We start from the raw sequence: 19,835 nt of genomic DNA on the forward strand, positions 1-19,835 counted from the left end.
TTTCTTAGACCAGCATTCTTAGTCTATGTTTCAATAATTTAGCCTGAAACGTATGATAATTTTCCTCCACTGAGCCATATCCAGAAATAACAGACTTCAGGGAGCCTCCCAAGTCTGGGGAAACAAAAAGGTTGAATCACACGCAGAGTCTCATAAAACCACAGAGGATGCCTGTGTGTTTAACATTCAGGAACAGAGCTTATGTATTTTTCTTTTTTTGTGAATGATCATTACACATATCTGGCACATAGGCACCAAACTTTAAATGATAAAGATGACTGTGCCAAGGCCATGATTCATTTAAAGTGTAAACACATTGTATTTGTATTATCATTAATATTATGATTCAAAATAAATCAGTTTGACAGTTTTTTTTTTTCAGCTGTGAAAAAAATGTACATTTCAATTGGAACCTCTTGTTTCTTTGATCAAAAATATAAATACTACAACCACTTATAAACATCTCACTTATATATAAGGTAAGATATTAAGTGGGAGTGTTGATATATTAATTAAACAATTCATTTTGCAATTCTATACATTTCAAAAACTGCATGTTTTCAAAATAAATAAATTAAAGTATGTAAAAAAGTTAAAATATTTATCATATTGCATTTTAAGATAGAATATTTTAATATATCAATAATTATTTTAATATATTTAATATTCATGCTAGTTCATGGATAAAGTAATATTACCTAACAAAGAGTAAAACTAATAATTTATGACATTATCTAAGAATCTTTGTTTACATTAGTTAGTAAAAGTGCAACTGTTCACTGTTAGTTCAAATGATCTCAGGTCCATTAATATCAACAAATATAACTTTTGATTTTATTAATGTTTTAATTAATGTGTTGCAATTACCATTAATTAGGAGTTAGTAAGGAGTAGTAAAACTAGTAGTTCATGTTAGCTAATGTAGTGAATGTTAACAAATGGTACCTTTTTATAATGTATTACTACATTTTATTAATAATAATATATAAATCAGAATTTCATCTTGCAGCCCCAATCGAAGTTTGTGAAGTCCTAGTGAGTCCCGCCACCTTGGTTATCATTATTTAAATAATATTTTATAATTAATATCCATTTCTAAATTAATATCTAAATTAATATCCATTTCTATTCTGTACATTATAATTTTTTGACACCTTTATGAACTTACAGTCATTTCTAGAATTTAATATATATATATATATATATATATATATATATATATATATATATATACCAACTTTAAATGGTCAAAACTGAAGAATGTATGAATGTAATCTACAAATTTGACCCTGGAGCACAAGTCACTGGGTTATATTTGTAGCAATAGCCAAAAATACAGTACATTGTATGGGTCAAAATTATAATTTTTTCTTTTATGCCAAAAATCATTAGGATATTAATTTATCAAAACTTCATTTTTGATTAGTAATATATAGTACAGACCAAAAGTTTGGACACACCTTCTCATTCAAAGAGTTTTCTTTATTTTCATGACTATAAAAATTGTAGAGTCACACTGAAGGCATCAAGGGCTATTTGAGCAAGAAGGAGAGTGATGGGGCGCTGCGCCAGATGACCTGGCCTCCACAGTCACCAGACCTGAAACCAGTCGAGATGGTTTAGGGGTGAGCTGGACCGCAGACAGAAGGAAAAAGGGCCAACAAGTGCTAAGCATCTCTCGGAGAACTCCTTCAAGACTGTTGGAAGACCATTTCAGGAGACTACCTCTTGAAGCTCATCAAGAGAATGCCACGAGTGTGCAAAGCAGTAATCAAAGCAAAGGTGGTTACTTTGAAGAACCAACAATATGACATATTTTCAGTTGTTTCACACTTTTTTGTTATGTATATAATTCCATATATAATTCCACATGTGTTAATTCATAGTTTTGATGCCTTCAGTGTGAATCTACAATTTTCATAGTCAGGAAAATAAAGAAAACTCTTTGAATGAGAAGGTGTGTCCAAACATTTGGTCTGTAGTGTACATTAAGAACTTCATTTGGACAACTTTAAAGGCGATTTTCTCAATATTCAGATTTTTTTGCACCCTCAGATTCCAGATTTTCAAATAGTTGTATCTCCACCAAATATTATCCTATCCTAACAATCATACATCAATGGAAGGCTTATGTATTCAGGTTTTAGAAAAATGGACACGTAAGACAAATAGCCTTCCATTGTAACTGCATTGCCGTAAACACATTTGTGCCTGTTTTTACAAACTAATCAACGAGTCTAAATGATTGTGGTAATTGCCAGCAAGCCAAAGATACTGTGGATAGAGCTGACCTTATCTTGAACCCAGAACATTCCTGTAACAACCTCAGAAATTCAGATCGATTTTCAAACACAAGGCTTCAGAACCACTGACAGGGCAGACGGTATCATCTTGTGACAATAAACTTTCCATCTAAACTGCCAGTTTCAGAGATTAATGTCCACAGAAACCCAAGGGAAGGGGAACCCCCGACCCCAAGGACAGATCAAACAGATGATGAATGCCTCTTGTTTATAGGTCCCCACCATGTCTCCATCTCCACATTTAATAAGAACCCTCCTGCATTTCAGAGGAACATTCTGTGGTGAGCCTAAACGTCAGCCCTAACTTCTGAAGCACCTCGTCTACAGTCATGTTTTAAAACACCAAAACGCATGTGTGTAATCGTTAGGGGGGTTGTAAGCCAGTATAAAGAGCTCTTTATCCAGTACGAGCAGAGGAAGTGAGCTTCAGAATAAATATCAGCGTGAAGAGAGGTACAGAGCACAGGACGACACATCTGGAGATATTACACCTCCATCTCCATGCCAAGAACTCAAGTCAGCGACACCACCCACACCTTCACACACACACATAAACACACACAGATGTCCGAAATACATTTCAAAGCAATCGCTGAGTCTGACAGGTCTTCATCAGTACCAGCTTTCCTCGTCTTACTCTTCTGTAACCTCTGACCTTTCACTTCCTGTTTAACAAGAAAAGAACCATCAAATTAAGGCGGGGGGAAAACGGAAAAAAAGCTCCACCTCTTTCTCTCCCTCCTTTCTGCTCTTCCAGGAGTCAAAAGTCTGCCACGTCGATTCTGAAAAACCCATATTTGAAAGTACGAAAGACGTTGTGTGTTTCAAACGAATGCTGCATATCTTATCATTTTGTATATCTGTTTTCAAAGACTCTGCTCCTAATCTAAGATGGATTTTATGAGTCGGCGGGGGTGAAAGGGCCAGGAAACCCAATGCCTCTTGCCACCCACATTCTTCGCCTTCTCGTACCACCATCAAACACTCCGAGGTTTTAAAGGACCCTCCTCTCCTCCGCCTCCCCCACTCACCTAACACTCTTTTGGCATCTCACACACTCGGACGTCTAGAGAAAAAGAGAGACAGAAGGAGAAAGGGAAGGATGAACGTTTTCAGAGGACGATCGGAACATCTAATGCCAAATCTGATTGGCCGAGATGCACGAACTTTGAGGTATTTCTTTTCCCTTTAAAGTGTTTATCGTTTGCGTGTGGGAGAAAAAGATCTGAAATTCTGAAGTTGAGGAGGGACAAGGGCTAGACAGATATTATCACACAGCTAGGCAAACAGAAATGGACATATGAACTATCATATATCAATAATACATGTTATATATATACCGCAACAGCATTTGAGCGAGAATTTGAAAGCAGTTGTCAATAATAAACATTAACTTTCTCATCTCCAATTTTCCATGCTCACTTCCAAAAAGCATTTGGATAACAGAACATTTGCTTTTTGGCAAAGGGTGTGGTGATACTCACAAAAAGTGAAATTTGTGAATAATCATTGTGTACGTTGTGATGTTTAATGTTTTGTGCACATTCATTCCTTAGTGCTGTTGGACTCATCTCATCTCCCCGTGAAGCGTCATGCCCGCCCCGCTTTCCCAGTGTTCAGACTACCTGTTCAGGGCGTAGAGATTGTACAGTAGTCTGCACATTGGTTAGGCTGTGTGGGGGGTGCACACACATCAACTAGTCGTCATGTCTCTGTACGTCTTCTCATGGAAAAGTGCATGCCTTCGTGTGCTAAGTAATGTCTGTGTATTTAAGCGTCTTTGGGGAAGCAGATTACACAGCGAAGTTAGCTAAATCTGACAAAACTTTCCCAGGAGACATTTAGAAATCTCCTCTGCAGAAAAATCATTTAAGATATTAAAATATTTAAGTTAAACAAATAACGCTTCTCTATCTATTCATGTTTTTTTTTAATTCTATACATACATCTATCATGTCTCTATCCATGTATGTATCTGTCTATCTATCTATAGTATGCGTAATAGAAAAATTATTACTCTTCTATAGACATTTTTGATTGCTTCTATTGTCCTAATTTGTAAGTCGCTTTGAATAAAAGCATCTGCTAAATGTCTAAATGTACATGTAGACATCTAATGTTTTATATAACGATAGATGATATATATGTATATATAGTGTTAGATGCATATAAAACAACAGATATCTATAGAAGAGTAAACGTAGAAAGAAAGAAAGAAAGAAAGAACGAAAGAAAGAAAAAGAGAGAAAGAGAGAAAGAAAGAGAAATTTTACTTGATGGAAAGTGAAATGATGATTTGATGGAAAATAAAAGTCTGTTCTCTGTATGTAATTGTCATTGTTTGGACTCTTATTTCATCCGCTTGGACCACAAGGAAATAGTTTTGGCATAAGCAGGACATAACTGTGGTTTTTAAAAACGAGGAGATTAAATGAAAAAAAAAAACAATACAAAATGTATATTTTTTTCTGAACAGTAAGTCATTTTGGACCAGGAACTCCTTTGTTTTAAAAGGACTTTCTCTGCATGCCTAAACTAACTAGAGCGAGGGCTTTTGGGAAGTGTTGGACCAAAATCTGGTATGTTTGGTAATGAAAACCATATGCCACCTTCCCAACCCCCAGAGCAGCCCTCCCAGAAGCCCCTGGTCTGCTTCTCCTCATGCCTCGGGTCCGAACTGACAGTGGGGGTAGGGTGGGGGTCGCGACAGTATCCTAACACCTGTGCTTGATCAGACCGACAAGACGACAAAATGCCTGGCCATTATGGAAATAAGAAACAGAACTTCTGCACTCATTTATACTGTATGACCTCATCCGTCTCCATTCTCTATTCTTGGATCCAGTGTTGCGGTGCATTTACAGCATGGGGTAACTGGTAGGATAAGATGCTTTCATTGTGAAATAGACTAAATATAGCCTTACTTCTTGTGGAAATAATACTAAAATACAGAGCCCATTATATGAAAAGAAAAGAAAACAAGGGCGCTCCAGGGCGACCGGCCCTGTAGAAATTATACTGTGAGTTGCTTCAGATAAAGCACTGTTAAATAAAAAACAACCCAGAAGAAACAGAGGGCACTCACCTCGTCATCTTTATACCAGGACAGATTCTCAGCGGTCAGGACAAACCAGTATTCCTTGGCTCCTCCTTTCATGATGCCAATATTATTGATGGTCAGCCAACCCTTTCTGATCACCTAGACGAAGGCAAACAAATGGCACGTAGAGGATCATGTACTGTTAAGACAAATATATAAATAAATGGACAATAAATCAATAATGAAGAGGAACTTGCACTGCAATCTAGGAAATAATTTGGGAAAATGACCAATTATGCAGTTTAATGATGATTACAAAATATCTGAATGCAGAATGCTTTGATTGACCAATCAGAATCACGTGATCCAGAACCCAATATCATACATTTGAAAACTATATGTATGCGATTGTGGGATTTCACAGAAGAACAAATTAAAAGATCATTGCAAATACAGCCAAAAGCCTGCAACTATTAGTCAAAACCCTATGCAGTTAAAAAAATAGGCGAAGAGTACGATTTTATTTTATTTTTTATATATATTTATTCATTATCAAAATGATGTCAAACAAATACTGTCATTTTAAAGGATTTCTGAAAATGCATCATGGTTTCCACAAAATAAAAATAGTAAAATAGAAAACAGTTATTTTAAATTGTAATTATATTTCACAATATTGTTGGTTTTACTGTATTTTTTTTACAAGAAAATGCAGACTTGGTTAGCATGAGAAAAAACATAAGTAAAAATACACAAGGTAAAAGTTAATAACTGTTTTTTTAGCATTTGGTGTGCCTTTAAAACTCTTTATTTTCAGGTGTAAATGTAAAAAAATATTTTTGTAACTTTTAGTACACAATTGTCTACTGCGATTGATTAGTGTACGCTTTCAGACTTTACTGTCATTACATCAAGAAGACTTCTTTTTACCCGAAGTAACCTAGAGTGCATTCAAGGTGTACTACAGTATATTTGTTCAGAGCATTTGTTCTCTGAGAAACCAATTCATGAACGTTGCGTCTCTAGCAGATGAGCTGCAGCTCTCAGGAGTGCAATGGCTTTGCACTGCAAACCTTATTTAGTTCCACAGCAGCCTCTCCAGTGCAAAAGCACTCAACTTTACCGGAAAATGTCAGGATAAATTAATGATCATAAAAAGCTATTTGTGTTTTTGTCTTAAACAAGTACACCATAATGAGGACTACAATAATCAATATGCAAAGCTATATTTTCAAATCCATTTTATATTAAAAGGCCAATGTGTTTTAGCAGACACACACACATACACACACACACCAAAGAGGTCACACTCAATGCACACTTACCATTATCTCATCCTGAGGCGCGTTGGCATAGCAACAGTAGCGAAGCAAAGACAGGGTTTAAGATAGGTAATTATAAACTGGAAAAGGCAGCAGTGACAATAGACAAGATGTACAGAATCCAAAAGTAGCAGAAAGATGCTAGGATAGTTCAGTAACTAGTTCACAGCACTAACACAAGACACACAAAAAACCTACACAGAACTTGCTGTAAGATAATTCATGATATTCATGATGAATAACAACAGATATCATGACACATATATTTAGAAGTTTAAAAACTGCTGGAAAATGCTTTATGAAATTCAGTCTAAAATAAAGGTAGACCTATCATGCCCATGTTTTTTAAACAGATCACATATTAGATATAATTTCTTATATTTTTATTAATTTAGTTAAAATATTTTTGTTCATGCTCTGCAAAGTTTTAAAATCTAAACAAAAAACGGGGCTTCTCTCTTTTTACAAGATGACTGTCAGAAACCTCTCTATCAAACATTTCTTCAGCTTCACATTTTGGTATACTAGAGGATTTATGTATCAGATATATAGTAATTGCATGGCCACTCTAAATATTATTTAATAACTGCAAAAACAGCTACCTCCACTTTTAAAAATCATGTTTTTTTTATTTATTCTGCATTCCAATAAATATCAATCAAACTGCAGTTGGGTTGTTTTGATAAAATAATAATAACTTAAAAAAATACAGCTAACTAACACAAAAACATGACACAATAAAAAACCGAATATGAATAAAAACTCTTTGTGTTATTCATGTTTGCCAGTGGCTAATGAAGCACTTTTTTCAACCAAGCTCTTCCTAATTATTTCTTACTTTTTAAAGAACATTTTACAAACAACACCCACCACTGTTCTCAATCATTAAAATCTCATAAAATGACATGAGACTGAGTGATGCAGTGTCCAATTATAGAGCTGCGCCTGCTGTTCCTACATAAGTAATGTTTGAGTGAGGCAGCAAACATCTGTCCGGGCTGTGTGATGATGCACGCAGGACGCAGCATCTGTTCATTCTGCCTTGTGCTTACCTGATTGCCAGCAGCCTTCTTCTTATTCATCTGACTGCTTCTCTGCTGGGCACTGAAGTGATACACAGAAAGAAGAAAAATCTATATCTATAAACAGCACAAAACAACTGGATCTTATGGAAATCTAATAGACACAAGACTATTTGGCATGAGTTTGAATTTTGGGGGTCATCAATGTCACCATCTGACATTTAAAAAAACTAAACATTATTCACTTCGTCCCCTTGGAATTATACGGTTCTATCTGCGTTCTGAGTAGTTTTGAGATATTGAACTTTAAAGTTTTTGTGTTCCATAGACTTCTGTAGATAGAACCTTTTTGTTTTTTCAATAAAAAATCCCAAAATGTACACAACTTAAAATAAAACATCACATAATGTAAATAAATTGTCACAGAACAAGAATATGTGAATAACTCAATTTTGACAAAAATGTCAGATAGAGCCTTATAATTCCAAGGGGACGACTTGCCAATTTTGGTCATCATGCACTAAATGACTGACAATCACACACTATGGCTTTTAAGTCATTCTCAACAAACTCTTGCAGAAACCTGACTCAATTCTAAGAGATGCATGTTAAATAAAATAATATGTGCTCTAAAATCGACTTATATTGACATCATTCGATCGGATGGAATCAGCCTAAAGCTAAAAAAACTGGAGTTGGTGTCCATCATACACTAACCGATTTTCTTTGAATATGGTCAGCTCCGACTGCCGACTGACTCTGACTTTTGGCAGCTAGCATTGTCCAGACTACAAATCCAGCCAGAGATCTGTACAAAAGCAGTGTAATGTATTCCAACCTTTGGTTAACTACCTTTACCAATTAAACTGCAAAAGCTGGAAAGACAAATTGCATATGCTGGCCCACATACTAGTCTTTTATCAAACTCACAATAAGACAAACCAGACAAAAGTGGTGATCAGATTCAATAATAAATCCCATGGATTTGATTTATAAAGGTCGAAACTGATAGAAGATTAGAATATCAACTGAAATGTATGGCGGACAGACACTTTTAAACTGCAAAATGACTGTACAGTCACATTTAGCCTTAGCTCATTTAATGATGGTTCTTTAGTCTTCTGAATAGCTCTGCAGAAAGCAGTCATTGAAAGACATTTTCAGTATTAGTTTCAATGAACCCAGTGATCTCCTCACAGTTATGTTGGAGGGTTAGTAAATGAAGTAAATGCTAGTAAATGGATAACAATGTTCTTACTTTGCAAAACCGATGAAATCCTCATGATTGGTGTTCATGTATGCTAACTCGATGTCAATTAGCAACATGACCTAATGGCAGGGAAAGAATACCCGTCACTATTTATTTTTCATTTGAAAGTATAGCTTGGTTTTACCTCATGAGCTTGTATTTGTGAGGGTAAGCAGGTACCTGGGTCTTGGTGCGACTCTCTCGATCTCGAATGTGCTGGGTGACAATCCTCTCCATTTCCTCTCTAAGCATGGGGTACTGAGCCAGCTGTCCCCAAAAAAAAACATACTGGATCAATTACAAAGGCTGAGACAATAAGCGGGGCTTATTGTTCAAGCAAATCTTATTATTGCAGACAAATGGAAAGAGATTTCAGTGATTATCAGTTCATGAATGGAGCTCACGGAAAAACTTGTCTGAATGATATTCACCTCCCAAAATAATACATTGTTATATGCATGAAGAAAATAAAGCCTAATGTAAAAATAATAATTTAATTGCTGGGAAACAGTTTTGCATTATTTAGCTGACAATTAACCAAACCTCCCATTCTCATTAGCACAATGTTTCTCGAATTTTCCTTTTTCTTTTTTCTTTTTTAAATATAAATGAAATGTATTCTGGGAAATGCAATATTTTACTATTTAAACAATGTATATTTTTGAGATATTTTTGTGTGAATCCAAATATTGCCACAATTGAATTCACTATATAAATGCAGTCCATTTACAATTCAAACACAGAAAAAAAATATTCTTTTTTTTTTTATTAATCATATTTAATAACTTTCTTCAATTAATAATATTAATAATAATATTTTATTCAGGGGTTAAATATGACCTACATGTTCTTGATACAGGCTAAAGTCACTCAAAGTGGCATCATATAGGGTTATATACAGTACATGGAAAATGTAAACATGAATTTGGTGTCAGGAAGATTATTTCATGTTTTTGTAAGAAGTCGCTTACCCAAGGCTCCATTTATTTGATCAGAAATAAAGTGAAACACTAATAATGTGATTACAATTTAATACCACAATGTAACACTTTTCCCCTACTTGTATAGAATGTAATATAATCCTGTGATGTAAAAGCGCTAGTCTTCGTGATCCTTCAGAAATAATTCTAAAATGCTAAATTGGTGCTCAAGAGACATTTCTTATTACTATTACTGTCAAAAAAAAAAAAAAAAAAAAAAAAAAAGATGTGCTGCTGAATACTTTTGTGGAAAACATGATTCCAAAATTCTTTGAAGAATAGAAAGAAATGAATGCTTTCTTGCAGAATAAAAAAATGTAGCGACCCCAAACCTTTGACTTGTCGTGTATGTGAAGCTGTGGGGTTTTACCTTCTTGGTGCACTGCCTGACTGTATTGACCAGCTCAGTGATGACAAGGTCCACACATTTCTGACATGGCTCTTTGATCTTTGCAATCTGCCGTTTAACAATAGTCTCGAAAGCCATGTCTGGAGTAAACAGACCGGTTCTGACGAGTGAAAGGGATGAACAGAGCAATCAGAGATCTAAACGACGTGCGTTACAGATGTTTGTCACTGCAACTCATATTTCATGGCATGGTTCTCATTGTACAGTACTTTAAATCCAGCACGCAGTAGCTCAGAATGTCACAGTAACATCAAAGCGAGTTTGATCTCACTGTTGAATGTGTGTGACTGTGTGTGTCTGCACACCTGATACCGTGGATGTTCTTGATGGCGTAACTGATCTCCTTACGCAGCTCTTTCTCATCAAACTCCATCTAGTCATCATTAACAGACACAGAAACACCTACTTGATATCATTTAAGAGGATATACTGCAATTTTGTTCTTGGAGTACAACAGTATGATGAAATTACCTTAACCAGCTCAAAGGGGAAGCGCTCGTGAAAGATGCGATTGATCCTCGCACCTCCAGACAGCTCCACTGTGTCCACCTGATCTCCTGAACCCTCAATGCACTTCTCAAAATCCACCGCAAACTGCTGCACCATCCTTTAAACCAGAGAACATTGTTACAGATTCATACCTTCACACAGAAACAGACAAACACACATATAACTGTTCAAAAGTCTGGGGTCAGTTAGATTTTGAATGCTTTTGAAAGAAGCCTGCTCAGAAATATGCTGAAATATTATTACACTATTATTATGATTTATAATAACTGTTGTCCACTTGTGACCCTGCAAATTGGTTTTAATATACTTTAAAATGTACTTTTTAAAGTATATTAAATGTTCTCGTATATTTTTTTATTTTAATATACTTTAAAATGCAAATTCCTCTGAAGGCAATTTAGAAGTTTGCTCATTTTCAGATGTAAAATATTGGAGAGAACATCATTTATTTAAAATAGAACTCTTTGTAACATATCAGACTCACTGGAGCAGAGCCTTGGTTTTGCGGGAAGGATCGTCAGGGCGGAAGTGCTTGTGCTCCTCCACCTCTTTCTCAATGGACAGTAGCTGGCTCTGAAGTTTGTTCCTCAGTCCTGGCAGAGTGTCTCGGATGTGGTTAGTTAATTGCTAAATGAGAAGAAACCCTTGGTTACTAGACAGAATCTCTCTTATAGTAAACATGATTAGTGCTTTGTTTATAAATAACAATATACGTAAGGCTATGTTCTTCTTTATAAAAATGGCAGTGGGATATATAAAAAACATTGCATGAGCGACTCTCGCTGTCATTCAACCTGGTTAAGAACTTTCTGCAGGTACGGAGTCCCCATGCGATCGGCCAGGTGACGGTAGGCTGGATGGGTGAGGAAGAACTTCCTCTCCGCCGCTATTGCAGCAGTGATGTCCTTCTTGCCATCAATGTCTTTCTGACTGCGGTTCACAACCCCAATGTAGCCTACAGGGAGCACCCAGTTTGACATTGTTATAGACAATCAGCGTGACCAAACATAGTCAACAATTAACTTAAAACCCAGTCTCTTTCTGAAAATGTAGAACTATAGCTGTTGAATTACTTTCACAAGGTGGACTATCCCACATTTTGACTAAATAAGCTCTTTAATGTAAAGTTATCAGGAAATAAATGTGGACTAACTGCATTAGGAAAGTAAATGGTGAAATTAAGTGTAATTTGATGTGTTTTTCAATGAAGAGAAAGACGTATTAGCGTTTAATGTTCAGTTGAGATGGAGTTCGGTTGTTTTTGCATGGCCACATGATGTGTGAGCAATAACAACATTAATGCCATAACTGAGACCAATCTCTTCCTACCTGCTCTTCTGATGATGCATATAGTAACAATAAATACTATAAGCCTGTACTGTTTATTGTTACTGTTACTGACCCTAACAATAAAAGTTATTTTCTTTAGCACGCAATTGCTTGTTATTTTCTGAAATAATAACATAACTTAAAGGGGTCATATAATGATTTTTAAAGATATTTTTTTGTGTATTTGGTGTAATAGAAAAAGTTGACATGCTTTAATGTAAAAAAAACACATTATTTTTTAAATACTGTACATTATTGTAGGTCCTCTATGCCCTGCCTCTCTTAAATGCTGCGTTTTCTACAAAGTCCCTCCTTCTGACAAGCACAGTCTGCTCTGATTGGCCAACTGATCAAGTGCATTGTGATTGGCCGATAACCACAAGCACTCGTCGGAAATGTAACGCCCCTTTCCATAATCGCGTGCTTCATATTCCAAAATAAATGTAAAAACAGTTAATAATGTCCTTAGTTTTACCATCAGTTCAAGCTCGAAAGAGCAACAGAGTCACATGACAGAAACAGTGATGAAGCTCGTATGTGTTTGTAGTACACAATCCAGGGACGGTTAAGACGGTTAAAACTCCGCATTTGAACAGTCAATAGCAAATACTTAAAACTATTAACAAAGCATACTTACAGTAGCTGATTCAGAAGCGCCAGATAGTTGTATTAAAGTCAGATTGACCTCCTCTCCTAGGTTCACGAAACGGTCATCCATAAAATGCATTGCTGTTCTGTTGTAAGTAATCTTAAAGATTCCTAAATGGCTGCTTCAACAATAACTGTGTTACTGAAACCATGTCTTCTTTCTTTGTGTGAACATTTGGGCGGCATTATGCAAATATTTCCACATAGTAACGTAGAAATGTGGGGATGTGTTTGAATGAGCCGCATCAGGCTTAGCTTCGATAAAGAATATCTCTTTGGTTTTGAGACTTTAGTCTTTGCAATTTTACAGATCTTCTTCATGTACCAAGGACTTGTAACACTCCAAAGACAAAGGAACATTTTTATCACGTCATATGACCCCTTTAAATCCAGCAAGTAATTTTTAATCTTAATTTCCTTAATTTAAATAAATACATTGAATAAACTAGTCTGATTTTAACGGGAAGGGAGTTATCTAGTAAGTAACTGGGTGTAACGAATACGCTATGTGACAAGTAATCAAAAACATTATAATGTTCTCTGCTGGTGGAGAACCTGCCTAACTCGATCCAAGCATCTTCAAGAAATGGCTAAAGACACATCTCTTCCATCTACACTTGAGCATCTAACACTAACACTTTCTATTCTATTTTACTGTCACAGCTTTAGTTAATTGATATACATTGTTTCTCTTTAGTTGGTTTGATTGCTCCTATTGTCTGTATAAAAGACAATCTGAATAAAAGCGTATGCTAAATTATTAAAAAGTAAATGTAAATGTAATGTGAATAATGGGGGAGAAAGGTCATATATAAGTGCAGAGAGAATAGCAGCTGCTAAAATGCACTGGCAGACTAAGACTTAATAGTGCATCAAAGGCATCAAACGCAAAAATGTTCTCTGCAGAACATTTCTCCCTGAAGTGTGTTGCAGGTTTAATAGCCATTTCTTGCTCTCCTGGATCTTTTGAAGTATTCTGGTGTCTGAGTGCCCTTACAGACAAATAAATATATAAATGAATGCCTGACCTCTTTATACATTTTGCTTTCAAGAGACCAGACAGATTTATTTACCATGTAGTGGCGAATAAATCTGATTTATCATCACTGCCCCCCAAATTTTTGATATGCTTGATGCTGCTCTGCTGTACTCCATTATACATTGCTCTGTAAGGTAAGCTGTAAGTAACTGTTACACATTAAATATTTATCAACGGTTTATAACAGAAAAGTTAAATGATTGACAGTAACACCAAAAAATATCTAATTTTGTCAAATTTTGCCATTTTTAATGTAAAATAAATAATTCGTGTGATTCAAGTAATTCAGTTTGTAATAGAATGTGACAAGACATTTAACATTAACATTAACTAACGGTTTCCTGGAATCCTTTCGGGGGAATAAAAATATTATGTGCTTTTACAACTTTTCTCTCTTTTTTCGTATTTTATTTTCCATTACAGCCCTTTTAAATCATGTAATTATTTAATTCCCTTGAATAAAAATGACCATTACATTGGTGAGAGACATATTTAGCCATTTAACCATCTGAATATTTTAAATTATAAATGAAAAAAATGAAATAACATTATCTTCACTCATTCAGGCCTTGGAATTACTGTTCATTGTTATTTAACATTTTCCGTGACCAGCCACTATTTATGTGGAAAGAGTATGAATGCTTTCTCTTTGCACACTGACTTTACCTCTACGTAAAGGAAGAAGCTTGTTCTCCAGGATGTCACGTGCATCGGTTCCTTCATCCATTAAATCCAATTTAGTGATCACACCTATAGTTCTCAAACCTACTCAGAAACACACAAACATTGATGAATGAACAAATACAATTTTACAGTGAAAAGAGCTTTATAAATCTCAGATCAAGGTAAGCCTGCAAGTATGCAAATATATTTGAACATTTTTAGTCATTGCTGGATGATGACCCACCCTGAGGGTCCACCTCCTTGGCAATCTTGAGGGCATCTGAATTGGCCAGGTCAGAGTTGGCCGGAGACACGGCCAGCAACAAGCAGTTCTCCTTCGTCACAAACTGCATTAGCATTTCCCTGATCTGAAACTCAATGTCATGTGGCTGGTCCCCTACTGGCACTTTGGTCATCCCAGGCAAGTCCACAAGGGTGAGATTCAAAACTGGCGATGAAAACAAGGGGTAAGAGGATTATATGTGATATTTCCCAATGCATGGGTATTATGTAACAGAATATTTAGATATAATCATGGTTAAATGTCTGCATGTGCATGAATGTAAGTACCATGAGGCGAACAGACGCGCAGATTGATAGGAACCGGTGAAATGCCTTTGTTTTGGCCAGTGATGCGATCGGTCTCTGCTTCAATTTCCTGACGAACCTCATCAAAATCTGTAAACTTCTTCCCTTTGCAATGCAAAAACTCAGCATATTCTGAAAAAAAAAAAAACGTTTTAACAAAACTGCTTTTTAGTTTTGCCTTAAAGGAGCATTTACTCCGAAAAATACATATTTGCTGAAAATGTATCACCTTGTTTCTTCATCAGACGAGATTTGGAGATATGTTACATTAAATCACTTGCTAACCAATGGATCCTCTGCAGTGAGTGGGTGCCGTCAGAATGAGTCAAAACAGCTGATAGAAATATCACAATAATGATATTAATTAATATTAAGATGTTATTAACTTCAAACTTCAAATTCAGTGAAAAAGTCATTTAATCTAAATCAGGAGAGAAATATGCACAAGTGGTTACGAGTCCAAAACACTTCTAAACATATTTTGGTGGTTTTGAAGTGAGAGGACAACAAGGGATGGATTTAATCACTGGAGGAAGCGTTATTATGGATTCTGGCTTTATATTTTGGCTAGAAGTGATAGTTTTAATGTTAAAAATGTCTTAATGATGGATTTGTTTATTACAAACAGGCAGCTTTTCACTTTACAAGACATTGATTGATGGACTGGTGTCGTGTGGAATATTTGAGGAAAATTGTGATGTTTTTATTAGCCGTTTGGACTCTTATTCTGACGGCACCCATTCACTGCAGAGGATCCAATGGTGAGCAAGTGATGTAATCCCTTCAAGACATGCCTTTAAAAACTGCAGAGCTTTTTGGCTTCCTTCTAATGCAAGCAAGATATTTACCAGTAGGGCAGTTGATAAGCTGCAGCACTAGGGGGCGCCGAGTGACAATACCAGAGCCACGAGGCAGAAAATCCCTATAAAGAAAAAGAGGCAGTATTCATTGAGTCACTTTGTTTTTATATGCAAAGAATAGCAAAGTGAATTTCTAGCATACAAATATTACATGAAGATAAGCACATTTTCTTTTTAAAAATCTGAAGAAAACAAATCAGTGCAAAGCAATGCAAAAAACAAAAATACTTTTATAGTGTCATGCTACTATGTTTAAAACTACTTTTAATTGTCAATGAAAGGTAATACATTTAATTACCATGAATAAAAACTCTTCTTTTTTAATCTAACGATGACTCTCAGTGTATATTCACACTGAAACAGCTCATCCTGAAAAACAGATGTACTGACTTACGGTAATTAAAAACATGTCAATGCTAGTGCTGCTCTGGCAATTTACTGCATAACTCAGCTTTGTACTTGATCTAGATATCAGTAGCACTAGTTCAATTTTTCATATACGTCTACTGCCAATATATTCGTAACTAGGCCTCTCTTAGTTATGAGCTTTGGAGATCGGGTTGAAGAAAGAGCTCTCTAAGGAGTGTGAGAGAGTGCTGTGAGTTCTGGCCATTAGGCAGAAGTGCTTTCAACATAACTGGATATGTTTAGAAAGAATAAAAACATGTAATAGCATTTCACCACTGACCACTAGGGCTGTCAAAAACAAATCTGAATTTAGAATATTCATTGAATTTAAAATAAAAATCCACATTCGAATGCTAAAACATTGCATTAGAATTTTAGGTGTGCATTAAGGAGGCTGCCTTGTCAGTGGCGCATGAGATGCGAATGTTAGCCTATCCAGCTGAAGCAAAATATTGCAGAAAAAGAGAACATCAATGCAGAGAAGATCTAGTTTAGGTCAAAACTGAAACCGAGCCCTTTAGACAAAACATATATTTCATGCATTTTCTAAAGGGATATTTATCCCCACTGCATGCATGTTTAGAAAGTCATGCAAAATTAATGTAAGTTCAACATTTTAAAAACATATCTCAAGACTTTATGGTGAGATTTTTCCCCATCCCACTGCATCGCATATGATTTTAAATGAAAAATGTACTCTGTGTGATTGGCTTTCTGCCATTTGTATTAAACTATGCATACATACATGATGCTGTTTTGGTTATAGTTGTTTAATCAACTTAATTATTAATAATTGGTTTATAAACATTATTTTAAACATTATGCTTTTTTTCACAGATTTTGCTCAATGCGCCCTCTTGTGGCCTTAGGAGAGAGAAGCCAAAAGCTGTTCTTCACCCTAACTGAAATTATGTATTTTGAATTCGAATATGATTCGAATTTTGATCATATTTAAGTACAAAATTCGAATTTAGATTTGGTTAAATCATAGCCTTTACGCAATCTAATTTCTCTCTTTTTTTAGGTAACAAATGTAATTTACATTATTTTTACAGTGCAATTATGAAATTCATATCGACCTTGTTAACAAAGTAATTATGATGTAATATACAGATATCTTATCATAATAGTTTCTCAAATAATCTTTTAGAATCCTCATTGAAGTGCTGTAATTTACAGAAAGATTATTGATGAGGATGTTTGTATAATAAATAGGGCAACTAACTGACAGCTGAGAATTACGTTCACTAGTTGTCAGTCTCAAAACAGTCCAAATTTTGTAGGATATAAGGAAACCTACATATATGTAGCGGTAGGAATTAGAAAAATACTGAGAAAGTACTTCCTATAGTGAGTTTTTCATACAAGAGCAGGAAAAATCTAGTCATTGTTCATTATTTGTCAGAGTACAGGTAACTGTAGCTTCCTATGGGGTTCCTTTTAGTTTTAAAGGGGTCATATGATGCATATGATTTTAATTTTTCCTTTCTCCTTGTTGTGTTACAAGCCCTTGGTACATGAAGAAGATCTGTAAAGACCATTTCGTAAACCTAGGAGAGCAAGTATCTGGTGCTTCTGAATCAGCTACTTTAAGTATGCTTTGTTAATAAGACTGCAATAAGACTGCAGAGTTTTGCGCGTTGTGTGTGTGTGTGCACGCACATGTGTGTGTAAGAGAGAGAGAGAGAGAGAGAGAGAGAGAGAGAGAGACAGGGTCACACAGTGGAGTCAGCTGTCTTAACCGTCCCTGGATTGTGTACTGTAAACACATACGAGCTTCATCACTGTTTCTGTCATGTGACTCTGTTGCTCTTTGGCTTGAACTGATGGTAAAACTAAGGACATTATTAACTGTCTTTACATTTATTTTGAAAGATGAAGCATGCGATTATGGAAAGGGGCATTACATTTCCAACTAGTGCTTGCGGTGATCGGCCAATCAAAATGCACTGGGTCAGTTGGCCAATCAGAGCAGACTGCTCTTGTCAGAAGGAGGGACTTTGTAGAAAACGCAGCAGCGTTTGAGATAAGTGGGGCATAGGGGACCTACAATAATGTACAGTACTAAAAAATAATGTGCTTTTTGAACATTAAAGCATGTCAACACTACTGTGGTGTATTCCTGTTACACTAAATACACAAAATAATGATCTTTAAAAAAGCATCATATGACCCCTTTAAGGCACACTACAGACCAACTTTAACAGTGCATACTGCCACCTACGATACTGGAGTGTGTAAAATCATGGCTTCATTGATCTTATCTTAAACTCTTCTAATAAGACCAGTTCCATGCAAACATTATGAACATTATAAACATTTGATGATGCATTGTTATTTTACAATACAATGCAGTGTAGTTTATTCCTGTGATGAGAATAAAATGTCAGACATATTAAATGTTGTGAAAATAAAAATGTTGTCATAATACAATCACATTGAATCCATTGCAGAGTTTGGGAGTCTGTAATATTTTTTTCCAGGAACAGAACTCTTTATATATTTATATAATTATTTATTTAAATCTCTATTGAAAAAATTATAACAATAAAAAAGGTGGCCAATGTCGCACTCTATTCAAAGACAAAGCAGTATAAAACCAAACGTTCACAAGCACCCATGACCAGCTTAATGCTGCACTTCCTATTTATTGACACACAAAAACACAGTGTCTTATTTGCTCTAGCAGGCTGTTTAATGACATTCATCCTGCTGCTTTCCACTGGACTACACCATCACGTAATTAATTGTCACGTCATCATGGTATAGGCCACATCAGCATGTGCCTCCGTTTTAAAGGCCATGTCTCATTCATAATGACATCTGTCTGATAAATTGCACCATAAGTGTCAGTGTGGATGAGCTCATGTTCATTCAACTCATTCACTCAAGTCCAAAGAACTGTTTTATCTATGTGGAAATGAATCAAGCATAAAAGAAACATACAGTGGGTTCCAAAACAAAACAGAACCTTAAAAAATACATAAAAATAAGGCCATTTTCTTTCTTAGAGGGATAATTCATTAAGAAATTAAAACTCTCTCATCATATACTCATCCTTATAAGCTTTTCCAAACTTTATTCTGCTGAACACAAAAGAATGTTGGTAAACAAATACACTCTAAAATGCTTCACGATGCCATAGAAAAACCATTTTGTCATAATAGTTGCATGAAGAACCTTTAATAACTGAAGAACCTTTACGTTTCACAAAAGGTTTCTCTGTGGTTCTTCAGATTATAAAAAAAAAAGTAAGAAAGAGATGGTTCTTTAAAGAACATTTGACTGAATGGTTCTTCTATGGCATAGCTGTGAAGAGCCTTTTAAAGCAACTATTGAAGTAAGTGTGGGGACCAACTGAATGGTTACCCACATTCTTCAAAACATCTTCTATGTTTAACAGAAGAAAGAATTCACAGAGGTTTGAAACAACTTGATGGTGTCTAAATGATGACAGATGTTTAA

At 35.5% G+C, this 19,835-nt stretch overlaps 1 protein-coding gene across 14 annotated transcripts in view; it reads right to left on the minus strand.

The window, feature by feature from the left end:
- dnm1b (dynamin 1b) overlaps positions 1 to 19,835 on the minus strand; it is a 36,168-nt gene that overhangs the window by 13,342 nt on the left and 2,991 nt on the right. For 11 of the 14 annotated variants that reach the window (XR_003276635.1, XM_026212293.1, XM_026212291.1 and 8 more), the window contains exons 2-15: positions 15,951 to 16,024; positions 15,085 to 15,234; positions 14,759 to 14,962; positions 14,518 to 14,616; positions 11,630 to 11,790; positions 11,320 to 11,462; positions 10,797 to 10,932; positions 10,631 to 10,698; positions 10,287 to 10,425; positions 9,117 to 9,203; positions 8,946 to 9,016; positions 7,718 to 7,769; positions 6,669 to 6,680; positions 5,389 to 5,502 (exon numbers count right to left, since the gene is read on the minus strand). Coding sequence is in view for 13 of the 14 variants with exons in the window: in XM_026212293.1 (XP_026068078.1) it covers positions 5,389 to 5,502; positions 6,669 to 6,680; positions 7,718 to 7,769; positions 8,946 to 9,016; positions 9,117 to 9,203; positions 10,287 to 10,425; positions 10,631 to 10,698; positions 10,797 to 10,932; positions 11,320 to 11,462; positions 11,630 to 11,790; positions 14,518 to 14,616; positions 14,759 to 14,962; positions 15,085 to 15,234; positions 15,951 to 16,024 (1,510 nt within the window). In the remaining variant the exon portion in view is untranslated. The remainder of the gene's footprint in view (positions 1 to 5,388; positions 5,503 to 6,668; positions 6,681 to 7,717; positions 7,770 to 8,945; positions 9,017 to 9,116; positions 9,204 to 10,286; positions 10,426 to 10,630; positions 10,699 to 10,796; positions 10,933 to 11,319; positions 11,463 to 11,629; positions 11,791 to 14,517; positions 14,617 to 14,758; positions 14,963 to 15,084; positions 15,235 to 15,950; positions 16,025 to 19,835) is intronic. The other 3 variants (XM_026212296.1, XM_026212294.1, XM_026212292.1) reach the window with 1 other exon arrangement.

The sequence above is a fragment of the Carassius auratus genome, chromosome 30 (assembly GCF_003368295.1).
Source record: "Carassius auratus strain Wakin chromosome 30, ASM336829v1, whole genome shotgun sequence".
Taxonomy (NCBI): domain Eukaryota; kingdom Metazoa; phylum Chordata; class Actinopteri; order Cypriniformes; family Cyprinidae; genus Carassius; species Carassius auratus.